Here is a 22,200-nt window from a genome sequence, read left to right on the forward strand (position 1 = left end):
CTCCACGGCATGAGCCGAGCCCCCCAATTAAATCGATTTCAAAAATATATTATAATAATTTGGAAGCTAAAGGGGGGAGGAAAAGGAGCCAGAACTCTTATTTTTTCACCCCAATAATAATAATAATTATTATTATTTTTAAATACCTTAGCATGGGGAAAACGGAAGAGAGTCCACTGAAATCAAATTATTAATTAAAAAGAGACTATAGTGTCCCTCTAATAGCAGGTAGAATTCTCTAAGGGCTACAAAAGTTTCTTTAAGGAACGGGAAGGGGGGTGTAGAAAGATTCTAATTTAAGAAAGGAATGCCATTTAAATACGTACGCGCTTTCCACCGCCCCTTGATAAAAACACAATCCAAAAGGCACACAGCTCTGAGCTGGAGACTGGACGTGGCAGACGTGAGCGGGGGTCATCCACACTCTGTCACCCACACGTCCACACGGACAATATTTTAAGGGATTAAAAGAAAAAGAATCATTTTTAAATAAAGTAAACAATTCTAACTTCATTTTAGGAACTATAGTTGATCCCTTAAGACTATTTCAAGTATATATATCTATTTATATACACATATACACATACACACACGGTATTGCTAATTTATTATCATTTAACAATATTGTACAGCGCTGCAGAATATGATGGCGCTATATAAACTAATAATAATTCTGCTTTGGCATTGAGGATCCAAATGGCAGAACCAAGGTTTGGTTTCACTAGTAACCAGAATCTCAGCAGCGATATAGCGGCACTGCTACTGGACTCCAATCTTTATCAATTGTGGCTGCCGCAGGGTAGTGAGAGTTGCAGCGCAGAAGAGAAAGATTTATGCACAAAGTGAAACGTTTCCATACAGCTTAATCCGCTTGTAAGAAGACACGCTTCGTGTGTGTTCATTGTATGGCCAGCATGTTTGACAAAAAGCAGAAAAGGTCCGGCTGAAAGACGCTCGTTCTGTTATTTCTTCCTACGATAATCACCGTTATTGCAAGAGCAGCCTGAGGACAGGAGAGGAACAGAGGCTCCTCGGTTACAAAATGCACCATTTTCCTCCATTAATACTGTGGGATTATGTAAACTTCACAGATCACACGGAATGATCGAGACGGTAACTCTCACACGTCATACAGATTAAAAGGAACTCTCCCGCTATCATGTGTGCTTTAATGGCATGCAGTGACCCCCGGTGCACATGTGCAGAAAGCGCTCCCATTTATTCCAGTGAGTGCGCTTTCCGGCCAGCGATTGACTACTTTAAGCAACCAATCAGTGGCGCAAAACGTCCGACCACGGGGGGGGGGGGAGGGTCTCTCCAAGGTATTATTTTTTTTTAATGCAAGTTAAATGCATACTTTTTAGACGCATTCATTGATCAGGGGGGCTGCCTGAGCCACGAGCAGCCAGTTTAATGCGATCGGGAAACGTGCCGATCGTTCTACTCGGGACGATCAACAAAAAACAAAAACACATTGTGTTACAGCCTGAACCCCAAAACGTTTGCGAATGGCGTGAAGACCAAGTGCTCTATAATCAACTCCACAGAAGTCCTTCCCTGACGAGTGTCTTGTTTCAAGCTGCAGGAACACCATCTGGTAATACCGACCCCGGACAGCTGTGAGCAAAACTCCCGTCTCGGGCGTCCTATCGGAGGGCGAGGAGCCCAATCCGAGGAATGCAGCGCGTGTCGAATTGTTCAGATGGAACCGAGAAGCCCCCCTTTACATCGCACGGGGGGGGGGGGCGAGTGTAATATTGATTAAGTATTTTTGCAGTTTTGGCTTTAATGTTCTTAAAGGATTGTTTAAATGACCTAAGTCTGATTCTAAGGTTTTTGCGCCATAACGAGAAGCTTACTTGCAGTTCCACATTCACTTTTTAGAAGAAGAAGGCTGTTAATGCTTACACCTTGACTGGATCCTTTCTCTGCTCCTTTTGAGCACTTTCTATGTCAGAGGTGTTTTGGGTCTAGCGGGTAAGCAGATGGAAGATTTCGTGAATGCCCCAAGTTCGCTTTTCTTTTTACGATGGCACTAATACCCCGTTGTAGAAGAAGCCCCCTCCTTTTTTTTAGCTTGCCCTCCCCCTTCTATATTAGGGCCAGAAGGGGGTGTTACTAGTCACATAAAAAGGGTGTGGCTACCCATAAGTGGGAGGGAATATGTGGGAAATTTGGGTGGGGAAAAAAAAAAAGACGGAGAAAAAAAGAAACTTCACCCGTCTGTAATCGGCTGCTAGTGGAAGCCAATGGTGTTTGCGATATATTAATTTATAATATACATATATGTTATATATATATATATAATAACGCAGTAAAATGATATATCCTACCCATACATATAGTAAGAAAAACAATAAGCCAAGTGCCAGCTTAGGCAAAAATTGCCAGACTGGCAGAATTTCCTTAGAATGAACAGATCGGGTGCCTCTGGCTGCCCACCGTAGACCCGCGAGTTCACAGAGCCCAAATCCCTTTAGACTCAACAAACCCTGACAGTCTTTCTTGTGCTAGCGGTCTGTTTCCCTTCTCTTTTTTTTGCGCAGGCAGACACTTTACCGAGCGTCATAATTCCAGCGGGTAATCTTCTCGAGATGGCTTTCCATAGAGACACCTGGATATTTCACGACTCCACAAACAGCGCGTCTCGCACCGTATAGATCCATAACAATAACCGCTTATTCCCTCCCATTAACCACACGACGGGCAACTCGTTCCACAAAACGACAGACGAGAAGCAAGAGAACCAATTGTTTGTCCACCTGGGATTCTACGGACCAGACGCGGCCCTCAAAACAATGGTTTGCCCTCCCCCCAGTCTTTAAAAATAAAAAGAAAGAAAGAAAAGAAACAAGATGTTAAAGGAATAGTAATAGAGATATTATTATAATAAATATATTATTATTAATAATAATAACTCAGCAAGAGGTCGCATATGGATTCTTTAGGCTGCTAGCCAAGAATGTTAGGAATCAGAGTCCCCGGCAGCTGGCACGCCAGCACGCCATGTGTCTGCTCGCTCTCACGTCAAACTAGAATAATAAAAAAACCAAAAGCACGTCATTATCCCCCAAAACTGAACATCGCCTTGAAGAAGAGCTTGCGAACGATTCCCTAAGTCCCATTAATGCAGCCAAAACACGGGCATTCGTAAAGATGGCCGCTCCAAGAGACCCCAAACCGTGCAGCTGAGTAATAATGGACTGTTAGCGCGGCGTGTAAAGGGGCCACACGCCGGCGCGGCTCGCTGCCGGGGAACCTCGCGGGTCTACTGACCTACTCCAACGGCTTTTACACGGCACGTCTCTCTAAAGAGAGCGCAGCTCAGAAAATCATATTTGGACTACTTATTACATTACGCGCCTATTAACACTTTGGATGCCGCCGGTGAGCAAAGCGCCGCAGTGTAGTTCTTAACCCTTTTAATGCTAGAAGGTTACAGCTATATCAGTGATACATCGAAGGGGGGTATTTAGAGTACTGTCACAGAGTTTTATAGGTGATCTTATCACCATAGCAACCAAAGGAATGATCCTGTTGATTGGATCTCTCCACTGGTTGCTATGGTGATAACACCACTTTTACTAACCAAAAGACAATTTAGAGGTGATAAACTTCACAGGGTCAAATGTAGAAATTCAGATTCCATCTGAAGAAGAGACCTCTGAGGTCTTCAGAAACAGTTATATAGAGTTTGTTGCTACACACCCGTGCCACCAGGCACCACAGCCTATTACCTAGATGTTTTCTGCTCTGTCTGGCAATCAAACAGTTAAGATCCTATACCAAATCACGTACATATTTGTCTTCCCCCCTGTGGAATTTATTCAATTACTTCTTCAAATCCTACGCTTAATTTGCCATCTCCTTTTCATCAGTTTGGGAATTGCTAGTATGGAAAGAATTAGGGATAAAACAAAAAAGCAAAGTTCAAGGGGTCGGGAAGAACAGGAACGCAAAGAAAAACAAAAAAATTGGTTGGCAAAAAAATGTAAAAAAAAATATACAAAGTTATTCCACCCGGAGATGGTCCGATTCTCAAATCATAGCTAACAAACACAAATATTTATTATTAATATTTATTTTGTATATAGCGGCATCACATTCCGTAGCGCTGTACAAAGGGTAGACAGGACATAACAAGTAGTATATAAACAACAAAAAATTTACTTACAGAACAAGTGAGGAGGGCCCTGCTCATAGGAGCTTACAATCTACGTGATAGTTCATAAAACCAACCAAGTCGGGATTAAGGAGTTAAAATTTATAAGATTGAACAAACAGAATGAGCATTTTAGAAAGATCCACTTCTAGTACCTCTGAAAAAAAACTATACAGTTATCAGTGAGAATAGGTAGATAAGCGGAACAGCAGACCAGAAGAGGCGGTAGGGGTTAATACAGAGAGGGAACTGAAACATGCATGGGGTAGGCAAATGGCTCTTAAACATGAGAGAAGACCAGACTTCCCTTACAGAAGGAAAAATGGGCATTCTAGCACTAGATGGGCCGAATGGGGCCGATCTGCCATCACATTCCATGTTTTTATTATGACTTAACCCTGCACATTTTTAAGATCAAAAAGTTCCCAAATAGTATCAGCGATGGGGCAACTTTTGTCAAAATAGACACACAACAAAAGTTATAATATGACAGCAAGAAAAACACCGAATTAACTACAGCGCAAGGTTTTCGTAACAATTCTGTTACAACATTGCAAGTAACGCTGCAAAACACGAGAGCGTAAAGTTCTCTTTTTTGTGAGAATCCAAAATAACCACATATTTAAAAGAGCGGATTGGCTGCAGGTTTTGGGTGCAGGTTTTGGGTGCAGGTCATCTGACCCGTTCGGCAGCGGATGCCTCCCATCGGCGAGCGGTAAGCTGCAGCTCTGCAGGTTATTGGTATTCAGCCTGCGGCTCATCGTTCACAGGGGCCTAAAGGATGAAAGGTCGTTCTTGTATCACAAATGATGCATGAAGAGGCCACAACCATAATTCATTTCTCAAACACAATTACCCGGCGCTAAAGACGAACCTTTTCCTTGACGGAGGGGTCCAGCTCGCCGGCGTACGTTTCACGCGGTGCTGCCCTGCGGCGCGTTGTTCTATAAGCGAGTGACAAACTCTAGTCTGAGTTTTGGACGCCGCAGCATCCCATGAAGTTAATGTGGTTTAAATGGCTGTTGGGATCACCATTTCTGGGATTTCCCCTTGTTTTTGCCCGGAGACTCCTGGGTTACTCCGGATCGCGGGATCGGCCCCACTCCCTCCGCACGTCCCATCCAAAACTGGCAACGTTGGGCCAGTCCGTCCACTGTCAACTGCAGGACCACCGATTGATATCAGCGGGACCTTCCCCCCTGCATCCCACTCCGGGTAACCGGAGGCAGAGAGTTCCCAGGTATGATGATCACTTGTATCAAAAGAAAGTGTAACACAGAATTCCTTCCCCCACGTCCTGAGCACTAGACGTTCTTTGTTGTCTTGGGCCTGTATTTCATCTACACCTTCTATATTATACATTTATAACGCACAGCTTATGATATTTTAGTGCCGTAAAGGGAATTTCAAATACTGTCCATTTTTTTTATATTTTAAATATTTTTTAATGATAATAAATCATAAAATAATATAAAGTGTAATATAAAAATAAAATGCAGAATTAACTAACACGTGCCAGTTCACGCTTTCGCTGTCCGACCGCGTCCTTGGTTATCCACAGCCGCGCCATCGTGCCAGGCTGATTCCAGACCCCGCGCCGGGTCACGCGGCATTCCCCGTAGAAGAGATAACATTCCTGACGAAGCCACGGCTCCCCTGGAATGCCCCGTCTATATATCAGACTTAGCAGGCATTGTGTTTAAACAGGAACGCGCCGAACAAAGGCGTTATTATTTCACGTATAGCCCCAGGTCAAGCAACGAAGAGGACAAAGAATGGCAGAACGGAGCGGCAATAAGTCACAGCAACCGGGCCCCTCGGAGTTTAATGAACGTGGAAAAGAGACAGCCGAGGATAGAAACGGCCGGGAGGAGTATATATTCCATAAACTGTCTTTAGTCTAAACACATATATCCATTCACGCAACCGAAACATCAATAGTAAAAACACACCCGGTTCGGGTTTTTTCACGCGTTGCTGTCTTTGGATCGAAATCTTTAAATAAATTACGGTTTTAAAAGAAGAAGAAATGCTTTTTCCAGTTAGACCGCATGCAGGAATTAGAATGACAGGGCTGTGTAATAAAAGGGATTAACTTGGGAAATAGTAGTCTTGTCACCATAGAAACCAATAGTTTTCATTGGTCAAGATGATCAGAATCCATCAATTTGTATACAGAAACCCCATCATTTTCATCCGATTTTAAAACGTCTTAACGTATCGTCCTGGTTTCCGGCGGCCGGTGAGCTCGGGTTTCTGGCTGATGGGGAGTAACCAGAGTTTCCTACCAAAAAGTTTGACAACGACTCAACCAAACACGCACAGCTGCTTAATATCCTGCACCATTGTGTATCCCGAAGCGTTAGCTCACGTGTGCCATTACAGAGGAATACGCTCCATCAACATATCGGCCCCCAAGAGCAGTCCAGAACCAAAGACGAGGTATATCAAACCAACAACCCCAGGCATATGTTTTGGCCTTCATCGAGAGGGTAAGGTCGGTATCCCTCTAGGCAGAAGTGAGCAAGAAAGGCCATATCTGGACTCACGTTTACACTTGTGGCAGACCCCAAGATACCCCCAAAGGGTGAAAGTGCACCCCACTGATGCTGCCCATGAAGGCTGAAAAGTACAATTAGTGCTGACACCCGCCAGAAGGTTACAGAAGGACAGGAGAGGCTCAGTTTCTAGATCCTGTGAGGATATGCAGTTGCTCCCCCTGCTGGCTGATCACGCGTATTGCGATCAGCAATGAAGAGCTATGGTGCTTGCTGAGGACAGCGTAATCAGTTCAGGAGGAGGAGGGAGAAACAACGGTTATCCAATTTAAAAAAAATAAAAAAAATTGGAAATATTTTTTTTAAAAAACAACAAATGTATTGGAAGCCTAGATGTCACCACGCATAATTGCAAAAAAATCTTCTATTTTAATATAGGTAGGTAGAAAAATCTTCTATTTTAATATAGGTAGGTAGAAAAATCTTCTATTTTAATATAGGCAGCTTATCTCAGCTGTTTTTTTAATTATTTTTTTATTTATATGATAAAAAAAAGGCCTTACTTCTCCCAATCAAAATAAATGCATCATTTGCGCGGGTTCATCAAATGTGGGTATAGTTTAACAAATACATGGTAAAAGTGACAAAGAAAACTCTGGTCCTTTGATTATGAAAACGCCCAGGTCATGAAGGGGTTAAGCAGTTGCCCTCAATCTTTCTTGTACTGATCAAAGTCTTCCGGCAGCCAATCAGTGCTCTCCAAAGCATTTACCCGTACATATCAGCGAACGACACCGGAACCATTATTTACAACCAGCAGCAACACACGTCCTATCAAAAATATATCCCAAAAACGGCTGCACATACAAAAAAAAACACAGGCCGCAGTCAGCGAGCAAATCATGGGAGAGGAGGACAGACGCACTTAAAATCAATTAAATTACAGTTTCTTATCCTTAAAAATATTCACAGAAAAAAACGTAAAAAAAAAAATAAAAAAAAAATTAGGGGCTTAAGCAACACGACGCGTCACAATTATCCGACAGACACCGCTAAATCATGTATGCAGTACGTGCCGGTGCCAGACCACAAGCGTTTGTAATACAGTTTTGGTTAAAGGAAACAAACATAATAATAATAAACATTAAATCATAAACACAATAATCCTTATATTCATAGCAACCATAATAATAAACAATCAAACAATTAAAATCATAAACACAATAATCCTAATATTCAATAGTAATCTTAAACAATAAATAATAATAAATAATAATAATAAAATCACAGGGGCCTACCAATATATTGCAGTCACTCAATGGGAATCTGAGGGGCAAATTCATTTTTCTAGAACGGTTGTAGAATTACTGACTTTTTATATTGCAAAGGAAGCCGTCCATACTCCTATTACTACATAAAAACGTATAATAAATACACACACACACACACACACACTATATATATATATATATATATTATACACACACACACACACACACACACATATATATATACTAATAAATCAGAGGACAGTGGGGATATATTTTAAAGCAATACAACGCCTAGAATCAGTTTATTGGCCAAAGGCTATTCCAACCTGGCTGCAGGTGATGGGAGTTATACTCTATACGCTATGCTTGCTTCCACCTGCGCGGACGGATATGCGTTCCGTGGATCCTCGCTGTCATGTGAATATATTTGCCTAGATAGCCTAGATCTTTAGAGTTATTTAGACGCCCCGTCAGCTTCCACGCGGCTCCTTATCTCAGCTGTCAAACGCGGAGAGATGCGGCTGACTGCGCGCTAATAATAATCATGTAGCGTCTCAACAGGTCACAATTTAACGCACACAGCTACAGTATTCACAAACGGAGCGTGCCGGGGGGGATCGGCGCACCCCACAGCGCCGCGCCCCGCCACGCCGCACAAAAGGTCAGAGGCTTAGATGGAATATAAAGGAAGTTTTACTTTACAGAGAGAGTAGATAAGTAAAACAACCTCCCAGCAGAAGTGGTACAGTGAGGGAATTTAAACATGCACGGGATAGGCAGATGGCTCCTGAATCTAAGACGACACCAAGGCCCAAAATGTTATGTTTCTGTTCCCAACAGTAATTGTTCCTCGTTATAAGTGAAAATATACAGCGTGCGCATACATGGGAATTACATACATACTGTATTATATAATAAAAGCTAGATTATAACCCCCCCCCCCGATATTTTGGGGGTTAACACTGCACCGGTCTGACGCGGGGCAGGTGCACCCGAAACGCAACAAGGAAGCACCCCGGGTGGTCCGAAGGAATGCCCAGACTCACGCACTCAGAGCAAAGATAACCGGAGGGAAAGGTGTTTAGTGACCCTGAGCAGAAGGTGTTAAAATGTTTAAAGGGAATATCAGGCAGGGTCCGGGAGATAAAGGAAGATACAACACAGTTTGTGTGTCCAATTCAACTGCGTTATCTGCCCTCCCAACCCCTAAGGGGGCTTTAATTCCTTTCTAAAGTGCGAGCCTTTGGCATCATTCTCATCGCAGAGCTGTATAAATCTGATGTAACATTGTGGTCTGGCTCATTTAGAAAATTCCCAGCCATGTACAAAATAACCCATTTAAAATAAAGTCTCTTTCCATAAGATAGACAAACAAGAGCTGCACGTGCGAAAGAATGACGAAAGCACACAGAACATGCTGGCGCACAAAGGGTTACTAGGGATCCTCCATTCAAGTATCAGAAGGAAAATGAGCTGATGCCGAACCAACCCAAACAAACGCTTTCTTTCACCAAAAAGTCTTTACTCCTTCATTACCCAACTCATTCAACAAACGCACAGAGGCTCGGGAGAGGAATGAAACGGAGAGAATGAAATGGAGAGAATGAAACGGAGCAGTAACTAGATGCAGGGGCCAGCCTGTCACTGGGCTGTGTCTGCCTTGTGCCTAATCCCGAGTCTGCCTCTTCACCCGGGGTTCCTGATATTTGCCCCGGATCGTCACGTTTAGGGGGGATTCTGACTTAGAGGCGTTCAGTCATAATCCCACAGATGGTAGCTTCGCCCCATTGGCTCCTCAGCCAAGCACATACACCAAATGTCTGAATGCCAGAGTCATACCTAATCTATTTTTACATTAAAAGCTAAATAATGAATATTACTGCAAATTACTTAAATATGCATTATTTAATGGAGGGGCATTGAAGTATCCCCCTCAAGGGAACAGGCGATCTCCCATTCTCCCCCAATGCCCACCAGTATCACAGCAAACGCCGCGGCAGATTGTCGGTCAAACAGAACGCAAATCCATCCAAAAAGTCTTCTTTATTAATACAATCAGAGACGATGTTTATAAAAGGAAATACGTTTAGTTACAGAAAAAAACGCTATTAACAACCGCACAAGAAAAAAAAGTCATTTAAAAACCCTGAAAACACATAATTCAACTCAATTCACTAACGTCAACTCTGACGACAGCAAAAGAAGGATACTGTGTGCATGTCTTTATTTATATCACATTCTATATGCATGTATAGTAACACACACACCCTAACACCAACACACACAACCACACACCAACACATACACCCTAACACCAACACACACAACCACACACCAACAAACTAACACCAACACACACACACACACTAACCTCAACACCAACACCAGGGTTTAGGTTACATTATGTGATGTTTTACGCAATCACGTTCCTTGTATCATCAGTAATCTCTTCTACTCGCTTGTTAATGCAATTTTTTGTTAGATTCAATTTTTCCAGATTCCTTTGATATCAGCATGGGGTTTCAGCGTGCTCAGCGCATGGACTTTGTTATCGCGGCGTTCCGAATATAGTATAATAACTAATAATAATATCATTGTCTTATAAATAGCGGCCCATGACTGGACAAAGGGTTTTGGGCAAAGCATCGGTTAAAGGGACTTCCCAGCGCCTCGGGCAGTACTTCGTGAGTACTGCACTACACTTTCTTTAACCTGTAGCCAATCAGTAGCAGGAAAGGGCCTCCATTGAAATCAATGGGAGCGCTTTCTGCGCATGCACACGGTGGGGTCTGATTAGACCCCTCCAAACCCTAGCCAAGTCGGAGCTGGACACCGGTGAATATACCACGCGGCCACCATTTACACGCATTAAAACGTATAGGGAAGGCAGAATCTGTCAAATCAACAAAAAGGACGCCTTTGTTTGTTTGCAGCACCTAACACGTGATAACGACACGTTTCAGACCAAACACAATGAACAGAAAATGTGCACACAGGGGGCAATTCGCAGGATCTGTGTGGTCTGAACAAACCTAAGATCCGGAGAACTTCAGAAGCATTTCCCTGAATCTTCTGGAAAAGCAAAACAGACGGCCGATCGCCGATCTAACGCCGGTACAAAAATGACTTTAGTGGAAACCATATAGATCGTTTAGCATTCCAGCGGCTGAAACCATGACCCTTATGGCAAAGCAGATATCTCCCCCCCCCCCCGAATATGGCGCTGCATACTATATATAAGATCCGCGGGGCGTTAGCAGAACTGGTCTGGATGAGGTTGATGGAGTTCACAGAACAGCTCGAGGGTCACATTTCGCCTATTCTGGCTTCTAAGACGCCTCCAAGCTTTCGTCACCCGGTATATAATGTGGGATAAATATGGTTGCCCATATTATGTTTGAAACCTGAAGAGCATCACAGACGTGTGGTCCGATATATCCTCCAAAAAAGTTGGAAGAGATATGGACAGTCACCAAAAAAAGATGTATTCCACAGAAATACTTTGATAATGACTTACAGCCCCCCCCCTTCTAAAAAAACCCTGCATTCTACACGGCAAAACATTCATGCGCTCTTTTTTAATGCAACTTTCACCCATCGATGGGTTGCCCTGATGCGTCTCCTATTTTGACTTCATCGTTGTATTTTGTTGACCCTACACAAAACAAAAGCGTATGACTCAACAATTAGAAGAAACAAAAACACCGGCGTGAATGGTCAGCACTCAGTACTAACCCGAGGACCTGGAAGTCAGACGTTGGCCCACACAACGCAATCACAAGAGGGTTCATTGTTCCGTCCTCCCACCCGGATGACACAAGTTATTGGCCTCTGTGGAGCGATTCCTCATTTACAACAAGGAGAACGCAATGGAAGCAAGAAGTCTAGAGAGAGGGAAAGGAATGAGTTACGCTTCCACTGGAAAGAGGACGATGCCAAGATTACACATGGCGCACAGCTGCCAGTTGCACTCGTATTTCGCGGACGTTCTGGTGATGCAACAAGCGGAATGTGAAAAATATGGGGGGGAGGCATGGAAAACTAAGAGATGGTGTGATGCCACCAGATGCAGGGGCATAAGGTAACACCAAGCCTAAGGGCACAATCATCTCATGCTTATTGGTGGCTTGGAGGCCACCGATCGGAAAAATAGACTTCTAGGTTTTGAAGATGTTTTCTATGCTCAAGGGCACTCATATTCCACGTGTGTCTCGGCAACCTGCACTCATGACCATGAAACAAAGTAACCACGAGGTTTATTCACTGCAGAGAAGACGCTACAGAGTTTGGTTCCAACTTATTATAGTAGCTGACCGACCCTACGAGACGCAACATTCAGCTGGTGGGACAACGCTCAAGACATCTCATTCTTCTATGTGCTATACGGGGCGACTGTAAAAAAGGACACCAAAACTACTTCACATAGCGATTTGAGAACCCCATACTTCAAAACCATCAGGAGATATAAAATACATCCGCATCGAAGCGAAAGAGGAATCCAGTAGGAAGCCTTCTTCACAAATGGCCGTCGGTGGCCAGATAATTCGCAGAGACATCGTTCAACCAGGGGTTCATTAACATACGATGATCATTATTGAACGCGCCAGCTTGGCCTTCCACAACAAGAGCGACCTAAATCTGCGTCTTCAGTCTTCACCAAATCGTCCTATATACCCCTAAAACAAGACTCGGAAATCTTCTGGAAAATCCTCAGCAAAATTAAAATAAAAAGTAAATAAATGAAATAAAGTAATCTTGTTTGAGAATTTAAACCAGGATTCCGGGGGCTTTGTTGGGATCAGAGCAGCTTTTGGTGTAACGTAGAGCGTGGAGTTGACTTTAACGTGTCTTCATACACGGCTAACTTCCTACACTTAATCCGTTTACTTAAAACACGGCCCTCCTGCCGGTTCCTCGTAAACGACCCAGAAATTCCACACGGTTCTGAGGTTTTGTTAAAAAAAAAAGAAAAGGCCGGGGGGGCCGCCTCGGAAAACATCTGCAGATCATCTGCAAAGTGTCTTCTAAAAAAAAAGCAATCGGGGGATCTCACGGCGTCTAGAAGACGGAGCAATACAAAAGGCTCCGCTCGTAAGCTTACAATCTAGAGGATATATAAGCAAAGCCAGTTTAACGGAGACATTTTGGGGCAAAAGTTCTAAATTTGGAGCATTAACCACGCAACCGGTGGGATGTCTCCCGAGAAGCCTTTTGGGTGACGGCGCACAGGAGGACCTTAGCACGCTCTGCAAATAATGGCTTTTCCGCTTCCAAGGGTTCTAGAAAACAAATGATTTCACTAAGAAGCCCCTCGCTTTCCGCTCCCCCCCCCCCTCCTCCAAAACCACACAGAGGTTCTAATTCCAGAAGACTTGAGAGCGGCGCAGACGTCTCCCCGGAGCGGCACGCTCATTGCATCAGCCGAAAGCCACACTCAGCTGATCGGCTACGCAGCAAGTGGAAAAAAAAAAAAAATAATAAAATCGCAGGAAATTTCAGGAAACACCCAGAAAAAGATTTTTTTTCAAATTTCAACCGCATTGGACAAAAAAAAAAAAACTCCACTGGAAAAAATTACAATTTCAAAGTTTCCGTTAACATTCCTTTTTTTTTTTTGTTGCTATGAAGGCTGTCAAATGTATAGAGAGAAATCTATTGTAGTTTCTGTTACCAACTCTCGTAACTCTCAGCCAGAGGATACTTAGGCGGGGCCGTGTAAAGAGATTGTATTCGGTTGACACATGTGCATCGGATATGCAGTGAGAGGGTTAACGCTCTGTTTTCAATTATTTTTAGGTGGTTACATATTTTGGTAAAAAGCAGATTATCCTGCAAACATTCCATACGGCGGGAACACGGAACGCAGAGACGGCAGAGGACAGACGGCAGAGGACAGACGGACAGACAACTGAGCGAAGACAGAAACATCACGCAACACGCGTAGATTTAAAGGGGAAGAACCAAATAATGCAACGCTGAACAAGAGCCTTCTGTGTCAAAGAAACAGGAATCCCTATTTTTATTTTTAACTAAAATCTTGAATCAGTGTTTTTTATGCCCACTTAAACACCGGCCCCTGGGCCGCTTTACCGGGTGCCAACGACATGGTGGAAGAGCCACAAGGGAGAACGCAAAGGGGTCAATGTGGCAAGTGCGAGCGTGAGTGCGTGCGCCAAGGTACTTCTGACTGCCTGAGGGGGGGCAACAGCAGGGTGAATGCCAAGAAGCCGGGGATATATGAGACAGTACAGCACACCAAAGATTGTAGATACATGGAACAGCCTTCCATCAGAGGTGGTAGAGGCTAATACAGCGAGGGTATTTACACATGCACGGGGTAGGTATAATGTTATTGTGAATCTTAGATAAGATAAGGGGCGATTAAGACAATAACGGGCAGTTTAGACGAGCCCAATGGTCGTATTCTATGTGTGTGCGGAAGAGAAGACGCAGGTAGTTTATTACATCACACGTTAATGATGTCACAATTTAAAAATATATTGATATTTAGAAATTTGGGTCCAAAACGTCACACAGCAGAACATCGTTGCGTTTAGAGACTCTTCCTAACACATCCGTCCAAACGCCTCCCGAGAGCGGGTACCCGGCCAACGGTCGGCAAGGAGATGCCCCGGCAGCTGCATGACGCAAGCACTTTCTGCAGACAACCGGCAGGTATGAACACAGATATCGGAAGAAGATACTCTTAGTAGGCACCTCGGGCAACGCCGCAGGAGTTTTGGAATTTAAATGGGTTTTCTTTTCTTTAACATCTCTGTTGTATGCAAGCAATGTTCTGCCCCCCAGCAGAGGTGGTAGAAGATAATACAGTGAGGAATTTAAACATGCATGGGAAGGGCATATGGCTCCTGAATCTAAGACGAGACCAACGACTGATTAAGGTCCAAATCTCCGAACAGGTTTTATCTGCCGTCAAATTCTTTGTTTTTATCTAATATTTGACTTTTTTCAGATGTTATATATTTGACATTTTTCCTGCCAGATTCACAGCATGGAGATTATCCGGAATAATCAAAGGCATTCCGAGAACCGGCTACCAGATGCTTCTGTTCTGGCCACTGACTCCGTCTGTGGAACTCGGTAAACATCCTTGTGGGTTTTTGGCCACCAAGGTGTGACTTTGGCACCTTTTACGGGTTTAGAATCTGAAGCGGTCAGTGTGTAATTGTGTTAAAAAAAACAACACCTCGACGGCACGAGATAACAACATGGCCACCAAGGAAGCCCCCCCACTCCCAAAATAGTCATCGGAACGCGTCGCTCCTGATGTGACCCCCGCACGTGCCGAGCGACTCCCCGGCTACACCCTACGCGTATGAGATAACAGACCTTAACCAATCGTTGGTCTCGTCTTAGATTAAGGATCCCATGCCTTCCCCTGTACAACTTCTGCTGGGAGGCTGTTCCATGTATCTACCACCCTCTCCGTACATTCCATCCAAGCCTCTGACCCTCTGGTTTCCGGTCACCGCCTCTTGTTCTAACATTCCCTCCTGTGTTCCGTTAAATGCTTTTACCTATTTAAGTGTTTCTATCACGTCTCCTCGTTCTCTTCTTATAAAATTATACACGTTTAAAAAAACAAAAAAAACATGGCTGCCATTAACCCTTTCCACGTCGGCAACACGCGCAACACTTCGCCGGTTCAATCACGACATTGACAACCTGAATAATTTATCACGGCGAACCCTGCCAAAAATCAATACACGGGAAAGACACACGCTGCATATCAAAGGGTTAATGTGAACATAAATCTCCGCCCCTTTCTCCGTCCCAGAAACCCCGCCCCTCCCATAGTGTTAAATAAGGGATACAATGTCAACATCTCAGGCTCCTCCCGGCAGCCGATTGGACGGGCATCGCTTGCGCTTGCGTTTGCGTTTGTGCGCTTGGCAGGCAGCCGTCTGAAAACCGTTACAAAAAAGCACGGGAGGAAAACAAAAAAAAGAAAGAGAGAGAATGAAGAGAGAGAGAAAAAAAGGATCAAAACCGAATCTAAAGCCTATTTTGCTCTCAGGGCAAACAGATCGGCGATGACGTGGGGGGTATTTATGGCCAAAAGGGGGTCAAACGTCTGAACAGCCCAGATCGCCAGCATCAGACTGTCACTCGGCGTGCGATCAGACCCCGCAACAACAGTAAAAGCCCAAAACACGCCGGCTGCTCACAGAAGTGACAGCTGACGAGTCTATAAGCCCCTCTTAAGCTTGCAACCGTCTCCCGATCCCAGAGAGAGACGCCAGCCCACCGGACGCGTCACCTCGCGAGAGCGGGGCCCTCCGCTCCTTCTGTACCGGTGTATATTTAACGTGTGTGTAACTGTATCCTATGGTAACAGCGCTACGGAATCTGCTGGCGCTATATAAATAAACGTCATGTGATATAACGAAAGGTACGCGCTTTCCGGCTGACAGACACCAGCGGAGGTTTAATAAACACTTTCGCTCTGGCACTGGGGGGGAGCCTGTTACCTGTGTGCGGGGATGATGGGAATTGTAGTGTATACACTGCTTTTAAACCCAGCCTCCTAATATGGCTCTCGTTAGACGAGTACGTAAGGAATACATCTGAATAAGGATACCGAGTCCTTCCGGCTAATGGAATAGTGGATAGAAGCGCGTTAATGTAAATAAGACCTCATTAATGGCCGACAGGACACGTATGTCTCGCTAAAGCTCCGGAACAACTCCTATCACTCTGCAGCAAACTTAACAGATGCTTTAGGTTAAGGCTTATGTAACAGAGATTGTCCCAAACAGCAATGGCAGTGAACTCGGAACGAAGGATGCGAATGAATGAAATTACTGATTAAAGGAGAGCTGAATTCACCCGCCGGCCGAGTTAACATATTTATGTGGCTGTTATAAATCTCGATTAGCAGCAGCGACAATAAACTCTACAGAGGCTACGAGCGGCAGGTTCAGACTGGCCACTGGGCACACCGGTGGGCAACCGGCCATCGCCGCCGCATGCTCATTCATTCTTTCACTCCAGCATAAAAACATAGAGTGCCGCCACGCGTATCCAGCCGTCGGGCGCTCCTACGTCATCAGGGGGGCAGCTGGACTTCCAGTGGCCGGGGCTCCTCGAGGTTGGCTTACGAGGCTCGTAATATCAAACCTCCGCCTGTCACGGAGTTAAAGAAAAAAAAAACAAAGCTGATTTTCCATCACTTACTGTAACGACTGCCAAATTCATCCATTTCCACCATAATCCCCAAACAAGCCGGGCGCGCCGCCACCAAAACCCAGCCATATCATTTCATTCTGCCCAACGAGCCGCGGCTGGCTGAGAGTGATGGGAGCAGGAACTCCCCAGAACACGCTGCCGATGAAGACATCAGCATTTACCGGGATAATCCGATCAGAACATGGAGAGCCGCCTCCGTTCTTTTGTTTCCCAAACTAGGGGGATGCGATCGGAAATCTCGAGCGCCGAGAGAGCTGAAAGGGCCCGATCCCCATCCACATTCCAACGGCACGATCACGGAGGAGCTCAAAACGGCAACTTGACCTTTTCACGCATCTCCAGGGCAAAAGCCACAGAACGGCGACGGCAAATCACAAAAAACACTAATATTATATTACAGTAAAATTAACAGAAACCACGTAACGGCCGCGCTACGCAGAATTACATACGAATAATTCTAAGGGGAATAAGGTGGAATTACTTTAAAAGATGGCTACTACCCCCCCCCCACATATGCGGATGCTGCAACACAGGTTGCCATGGTGACGCTAACATTAGTTTTGACGCCAAAAGCCCTTTTGCTTTACAGGAGATGGATTTGGGAGCGTAAAAACTAAACGTGACGCTAACGCGGTGACAACATAACCCCCCCCCCTTACATTCATTACAAACATAACACCATCAAAAAAGATGCAGCCAACTGTTGAGGGACTACGATTCCCATCATCCTCAGCCAGACAGTCCGCCAGAGAAACTCAAAAACCTAACGGTAGATATAAAGACAGGGGCGCATAACGCAAGGAGAGAACAGAGGGCCGCGGGGCGAGAAGACAATACATGGCAAGAGCCCCTAACCTGATTAACCCCTTAAGGACTGCCAGGACGTAGCGTCACATTAAACCAGCATTTAATAGATTTCGCCAACGGTGGCACCGAACCCAAATCGCTGACGGGCAGGAAAATTATTCTGGAAGGTCGGAGTGCACTGGGTTAACCATTTTCCTGCCAGAATAGTCTGAATTTCATATCTGTGAATCTATAAGGCCTCCCTTACTTAATACATAGATGACAGTAGGGCTGCAACTAACGATTATTTTAATAATCGATTAATCGGCCGATTATTTTTTCGATTAATCGATTAATCGGATAAAAAAAACAATATGCAAATTTTTCGTTTATTTAAAAGAATTTAATGAACTGGATGTTAAAAAACAACTTAAAATTTACATTAACATTCTTATTTTGTTATGATGTAATAAAAAACAATATTTTCAAAGTACAAGAACCCAAACACAATATTTATGAAACAAAATAACCCCAAACATTCTGAAAAGAGGTGGACTATTACTGTTCAAGAAACTTTGCCCCAGCACTTTGCACTTTGCACCCAGCACTTTGCACCCAGCACTTTGCACCCAGCCCTGGCACTTTGCACCCAGCACTTTGCACCCAGCACTTTGCCCCAGCCCTGGCACTTTGCATCCAGCACTTTGCACCCAGCATTCAGCACTTTGCACCAGCACTTTGCACTTTGCACCCAGCCCTGGCACTTTGCACCCAGCACTGGCACTTTGCACCCAGCACTTTGCACTGTGCCCCTGCACCCAGTCTCTAACTCTGCCCTGCACCCAGCCCTGCCCCCACATTCTGCCCTGCCCCCACACTCACACTCTGCCCTGCACCCACTCTGCCCTGCACCCACACTCACACCCTGCCCTGCATCCCCACCCCCACTCTGCCCTGCACCCAGTCTCCCACTCTGCTCTGCACCCACACTCACACCCTGCATCCCCACCCCCACTCTGCCCTGCACCCAGTCTCCTGCCCTGCACCCCCCACCCCCACTCTGCCCTGCACCCCCACCCCCACTCTGCCCTGCACCCCCACCCCCACTCTGCCCTGCACCCACACTCACGAACCGCTCTGTGCGAATGGAGCCACTCGCACAGAGCGAACCGCTCTGTGCGAATGGAGCCACTCGCACAGAGCGAACCGCTCTGTGCGAATGGAGCCACTCGCACAGAGCGAACCGCTCTGTGCGAATGGAGCCACTCGCACAGAGCGAACCGCTCTGTGCGAATGGAGCCACTCGCACAGAGCGAACCGCTCTGTGCGAATGGAGCCACTCGCACAGAGCGAACCGCTCTGTGCGAATGGAGCCACTCGCACAGAGCGAACCGCTCTGTGCGAATGGAGCCACTCGCACAGAGCGAATCGCTCTGTGCGAATGGAGCCACTCGCCCAGAGCGAACCGCTCTGTGCGAATCGCTCTGTGCGAGTGGCTCCATTCGCACAGAGCGATTCGCTCTGTGCGATCTGTGCAGAATACTTACCTCCGGAACGCGTCACATCCGTCACGTAGCTAGAAGGCGGAGACGGCAGAGCATGTAGCAGAAGCGGGGAACGCTCGCGGAGGTAAGTAAAAGGAGCCGAGTGCTCCAACAACGAATTGATCACTCGATTAATCGATAACGGAAATCGTTATCGATGATTTCCGTTATCGATTATTATCGATTTTATCGATTCGTTGTTTCAGCTCTAGATGACAGATTGGGGCCCTTCGGCACCCCTAAGGGTGTTTGGGGGGTGGCAATGGGGAAATTTCCCCAGCGGGTGTAAAAGCAGAGGTGCTGCGATTCCGCCCCGTGGAAATGACAGAAATCAGATTTTGAGGCTTATTCCTCCTCACAGTCCTACACCCAGAAGGATGATATGTTTAATGTAAATCAGAAATGTACGGCTGCAACCCGCCACCACATGCAAGCCATCTGCGGAAACGTAAAAACACCAAGAATGCGAGAGAAACCGTGATATCAGCGCACTGCAAACACGTAACCGGTGCTGTGACGGTGCCCAGGGGGGGGCAGCCATTTACTGAATTCCAATGCCACAAGGGGGTCGGTGCAGTAGATTTAGGAGCAGCTTGGTACTCAATAGGATATATATATATATATATATATATATATATATATATATACACACACACATATATATATTATTTAACCATCTCCAAACCCACCACCATAATCCAGATTGCATTTCCCGCAGGGCAGAAGGGGTTACTGGCATTGGGGATTCACGCCCTCTCGTGAAACACACGCAATATGACATCAGGGTAGTTCAAAGGGTTAACCTCATTCCATCTACCTTACGTAAAAGGTGTAAGTGATGTGCCTGCTGTTACCCCAATGGCAGCCAATGGGTTAACCACTCCCTCTACATCAATACAAGAGGCAGGGTATCAACTGGTACCTTGTGGCACCTAACAGGTTAACTCCTTTCCAGGAACAGAATATGCAAGCGGGGGGGGTACAGATGATATACAAGGAAAGGGCCACAGAGGATGATACACAAGGAGAGGGGCCACAGGGGGACAGGCAGAGCACCCACTGCAGTGACATTACCGGGGGAGGGAAGCCACAAAAAGCCGCAGTCTGTGTGGATGGCAGCCCCCCTCCGCCTGCCTCTCTGCTCTGCCCAAATCTATACCCCAATACCCCTGACAACACCCCCCCACACACACCAATACCCCTGCCACCCCCCGTGTCATGGGCGATCGCGATGCCCCAGCGCACACTGCCACTTACCCTCAGACAGCTCCAGCTCCAGCTCGGCCAGCCTGGCTCTCACCTCCAGGGGCAGGGGCACACTATCCAGACTGCGATCCGCCATTCTCCGCAGGGTGTGGGGGTAAATCTCGCACCCCTGATCTGTCTTTGTCAGCCTCTCCTCAGCCAGGCATGGAGGGCTCAGGTTAGCGGAGGAAATGCACTGATTTGCTCTCCTCCTCCTCCCTATGCCGGGTGATCGCTGGCGGAGAGGCGCTTTCTGCTGCTGCCTTTTGCCCCTGTGTCCTCTGCCTGCCTCCCCTCGGTGTAGATGCGGTGCTCAGTTGGGGGGCAGCGGGCTGCGGCGCATCAGGCCAGCTCTATTTGCATGGAGCACACAAAGCAGTCGGGCAGCCCACCCTGGCAGGTTTGCAGATCATTCTCTGGGAGCTGTTCTTTCCAGTGGGAAGGAGGGAGGGGCTTCCAGTCACACTCCGAGACACCTTAAAGCCGCAGCGCCGCGCTCGGCACCCACTCACACTCCCGGAGCCTCGCGTGCAGCGCTCAGCTGAGTGATGCAGGCAGCTGCATTGTGCATGTGCCCCTCACCCCCTCCCCGGCCGGGTCACTGCATGCTCCGCTGCTGCATCATTCCCCAATCTCACCATATGTGCAGCTCTCCATTGGTGCTGCTCCCACGTGGATTCCTCGTCACGTGACCCAGATTTGACATCACTAGTGTGAACAAGTGCAAATGTCACATTTCATCTCCTGCCATTCTGTCCCCAGCCTCACGCCAACAGTCCCTCTCTAGGAGCCACAGTCCCTCTTTCAGCCCTTCTTTCCTCCCCAATGCCCCTCTTTCCTTCCCTGATGCCCCTCTTTCTCCCCTGATGTCCCTCTTTCCTATGACCTCAGAATGTTTGCTGGGTATCACAGGGTTCTACAGCCCTAAAAGCCCCAATAATGTCTATAAAAACAGCAGGGAATGTTTATAAATGAAATAAAGTCCATTATTTGTTTGCATAAAAGACTATGAAGATGTCAAAAAGTCCCATATAAAGTCTTAGTCAAGCCCCACCCCTAACCACACCCCCTAAACCAAAGATGTCCCTCTCTGACCAATCGAAACACCAGGAGGTACAAACAGAATCTGAATCCCGAATGTATCAAGCATCACCCCACAGGGTTAAAGGCGCGTGGCGAAGGTCAGATCTATCATATCTCAGCAGTAGCGCTAAATTTAGATCTGTCGGCGGAAACATTCCATCGTCGCTATGGCGATTGCACCCAATACAGTATTCGACCCCAGCATTGCATTCGGTTATACCTTAATACATACAAGGAAATAACAGATTTATGTAGAAGTTTATTTTATACATTTTATGGGCACAAAGTAACACTAAAATCTCCTACGCAATAAATGTCACAAAAACACAACTTTATTTATAGAACACAACTCACAATGAGATCATAGGGAATGTATTCCGTTCTATAAATAGCATGTTTTA

The 22,200-nt window shown here is 45.9% G+C and overlaps 1 protein-coding gene across 4 annotated transcripts in view; it reads right to left on the reverse strand.

Annotated features, from left to right (window-relative positions):
- Positions 1-21,218, reverse strand: part of DIP2C (disco interacting protein 2 homolog C) — a 159,198-nt gene extending 137,980 nt beyond the window's left edge. For all 4 annotated transcript variants that reach the window (XM_053467787.1, XM_053467786.1, XM_053467785.1 and 1 more), the window contains exon 1: positions 20,729-21,218. In XM_053467787.1, coding sequence (XP_053323762.1) covers positions 20,729-20,813 — 85 coding nt within the window. In that variant the 5' untranslated portion in view covers positions 20,814-21,218. The remainder of the gene's footprint in view (positions 1-20,728) is intronic.
- Between the last annotated feature and the right edge of the window lie 982 nt (positions 21,219-22,200).

The sequence above is a fragment of the Spea bombifrons genome, chromosome 5 (assembly GCF_027358695.1).
Source record: "Spea bombifrons isolate aSpeBom1 chromosome 5, aSpeBom1.2.pri, whole genome shotgun sequence".
In the NCBI taxonomy this organism is placed as follows: domain Eukaryota; kingdom Metazoa; phylum Chordata; class Amphibia; order Anura; family Pelobatidae; genus Spea; species Spea bombifrons.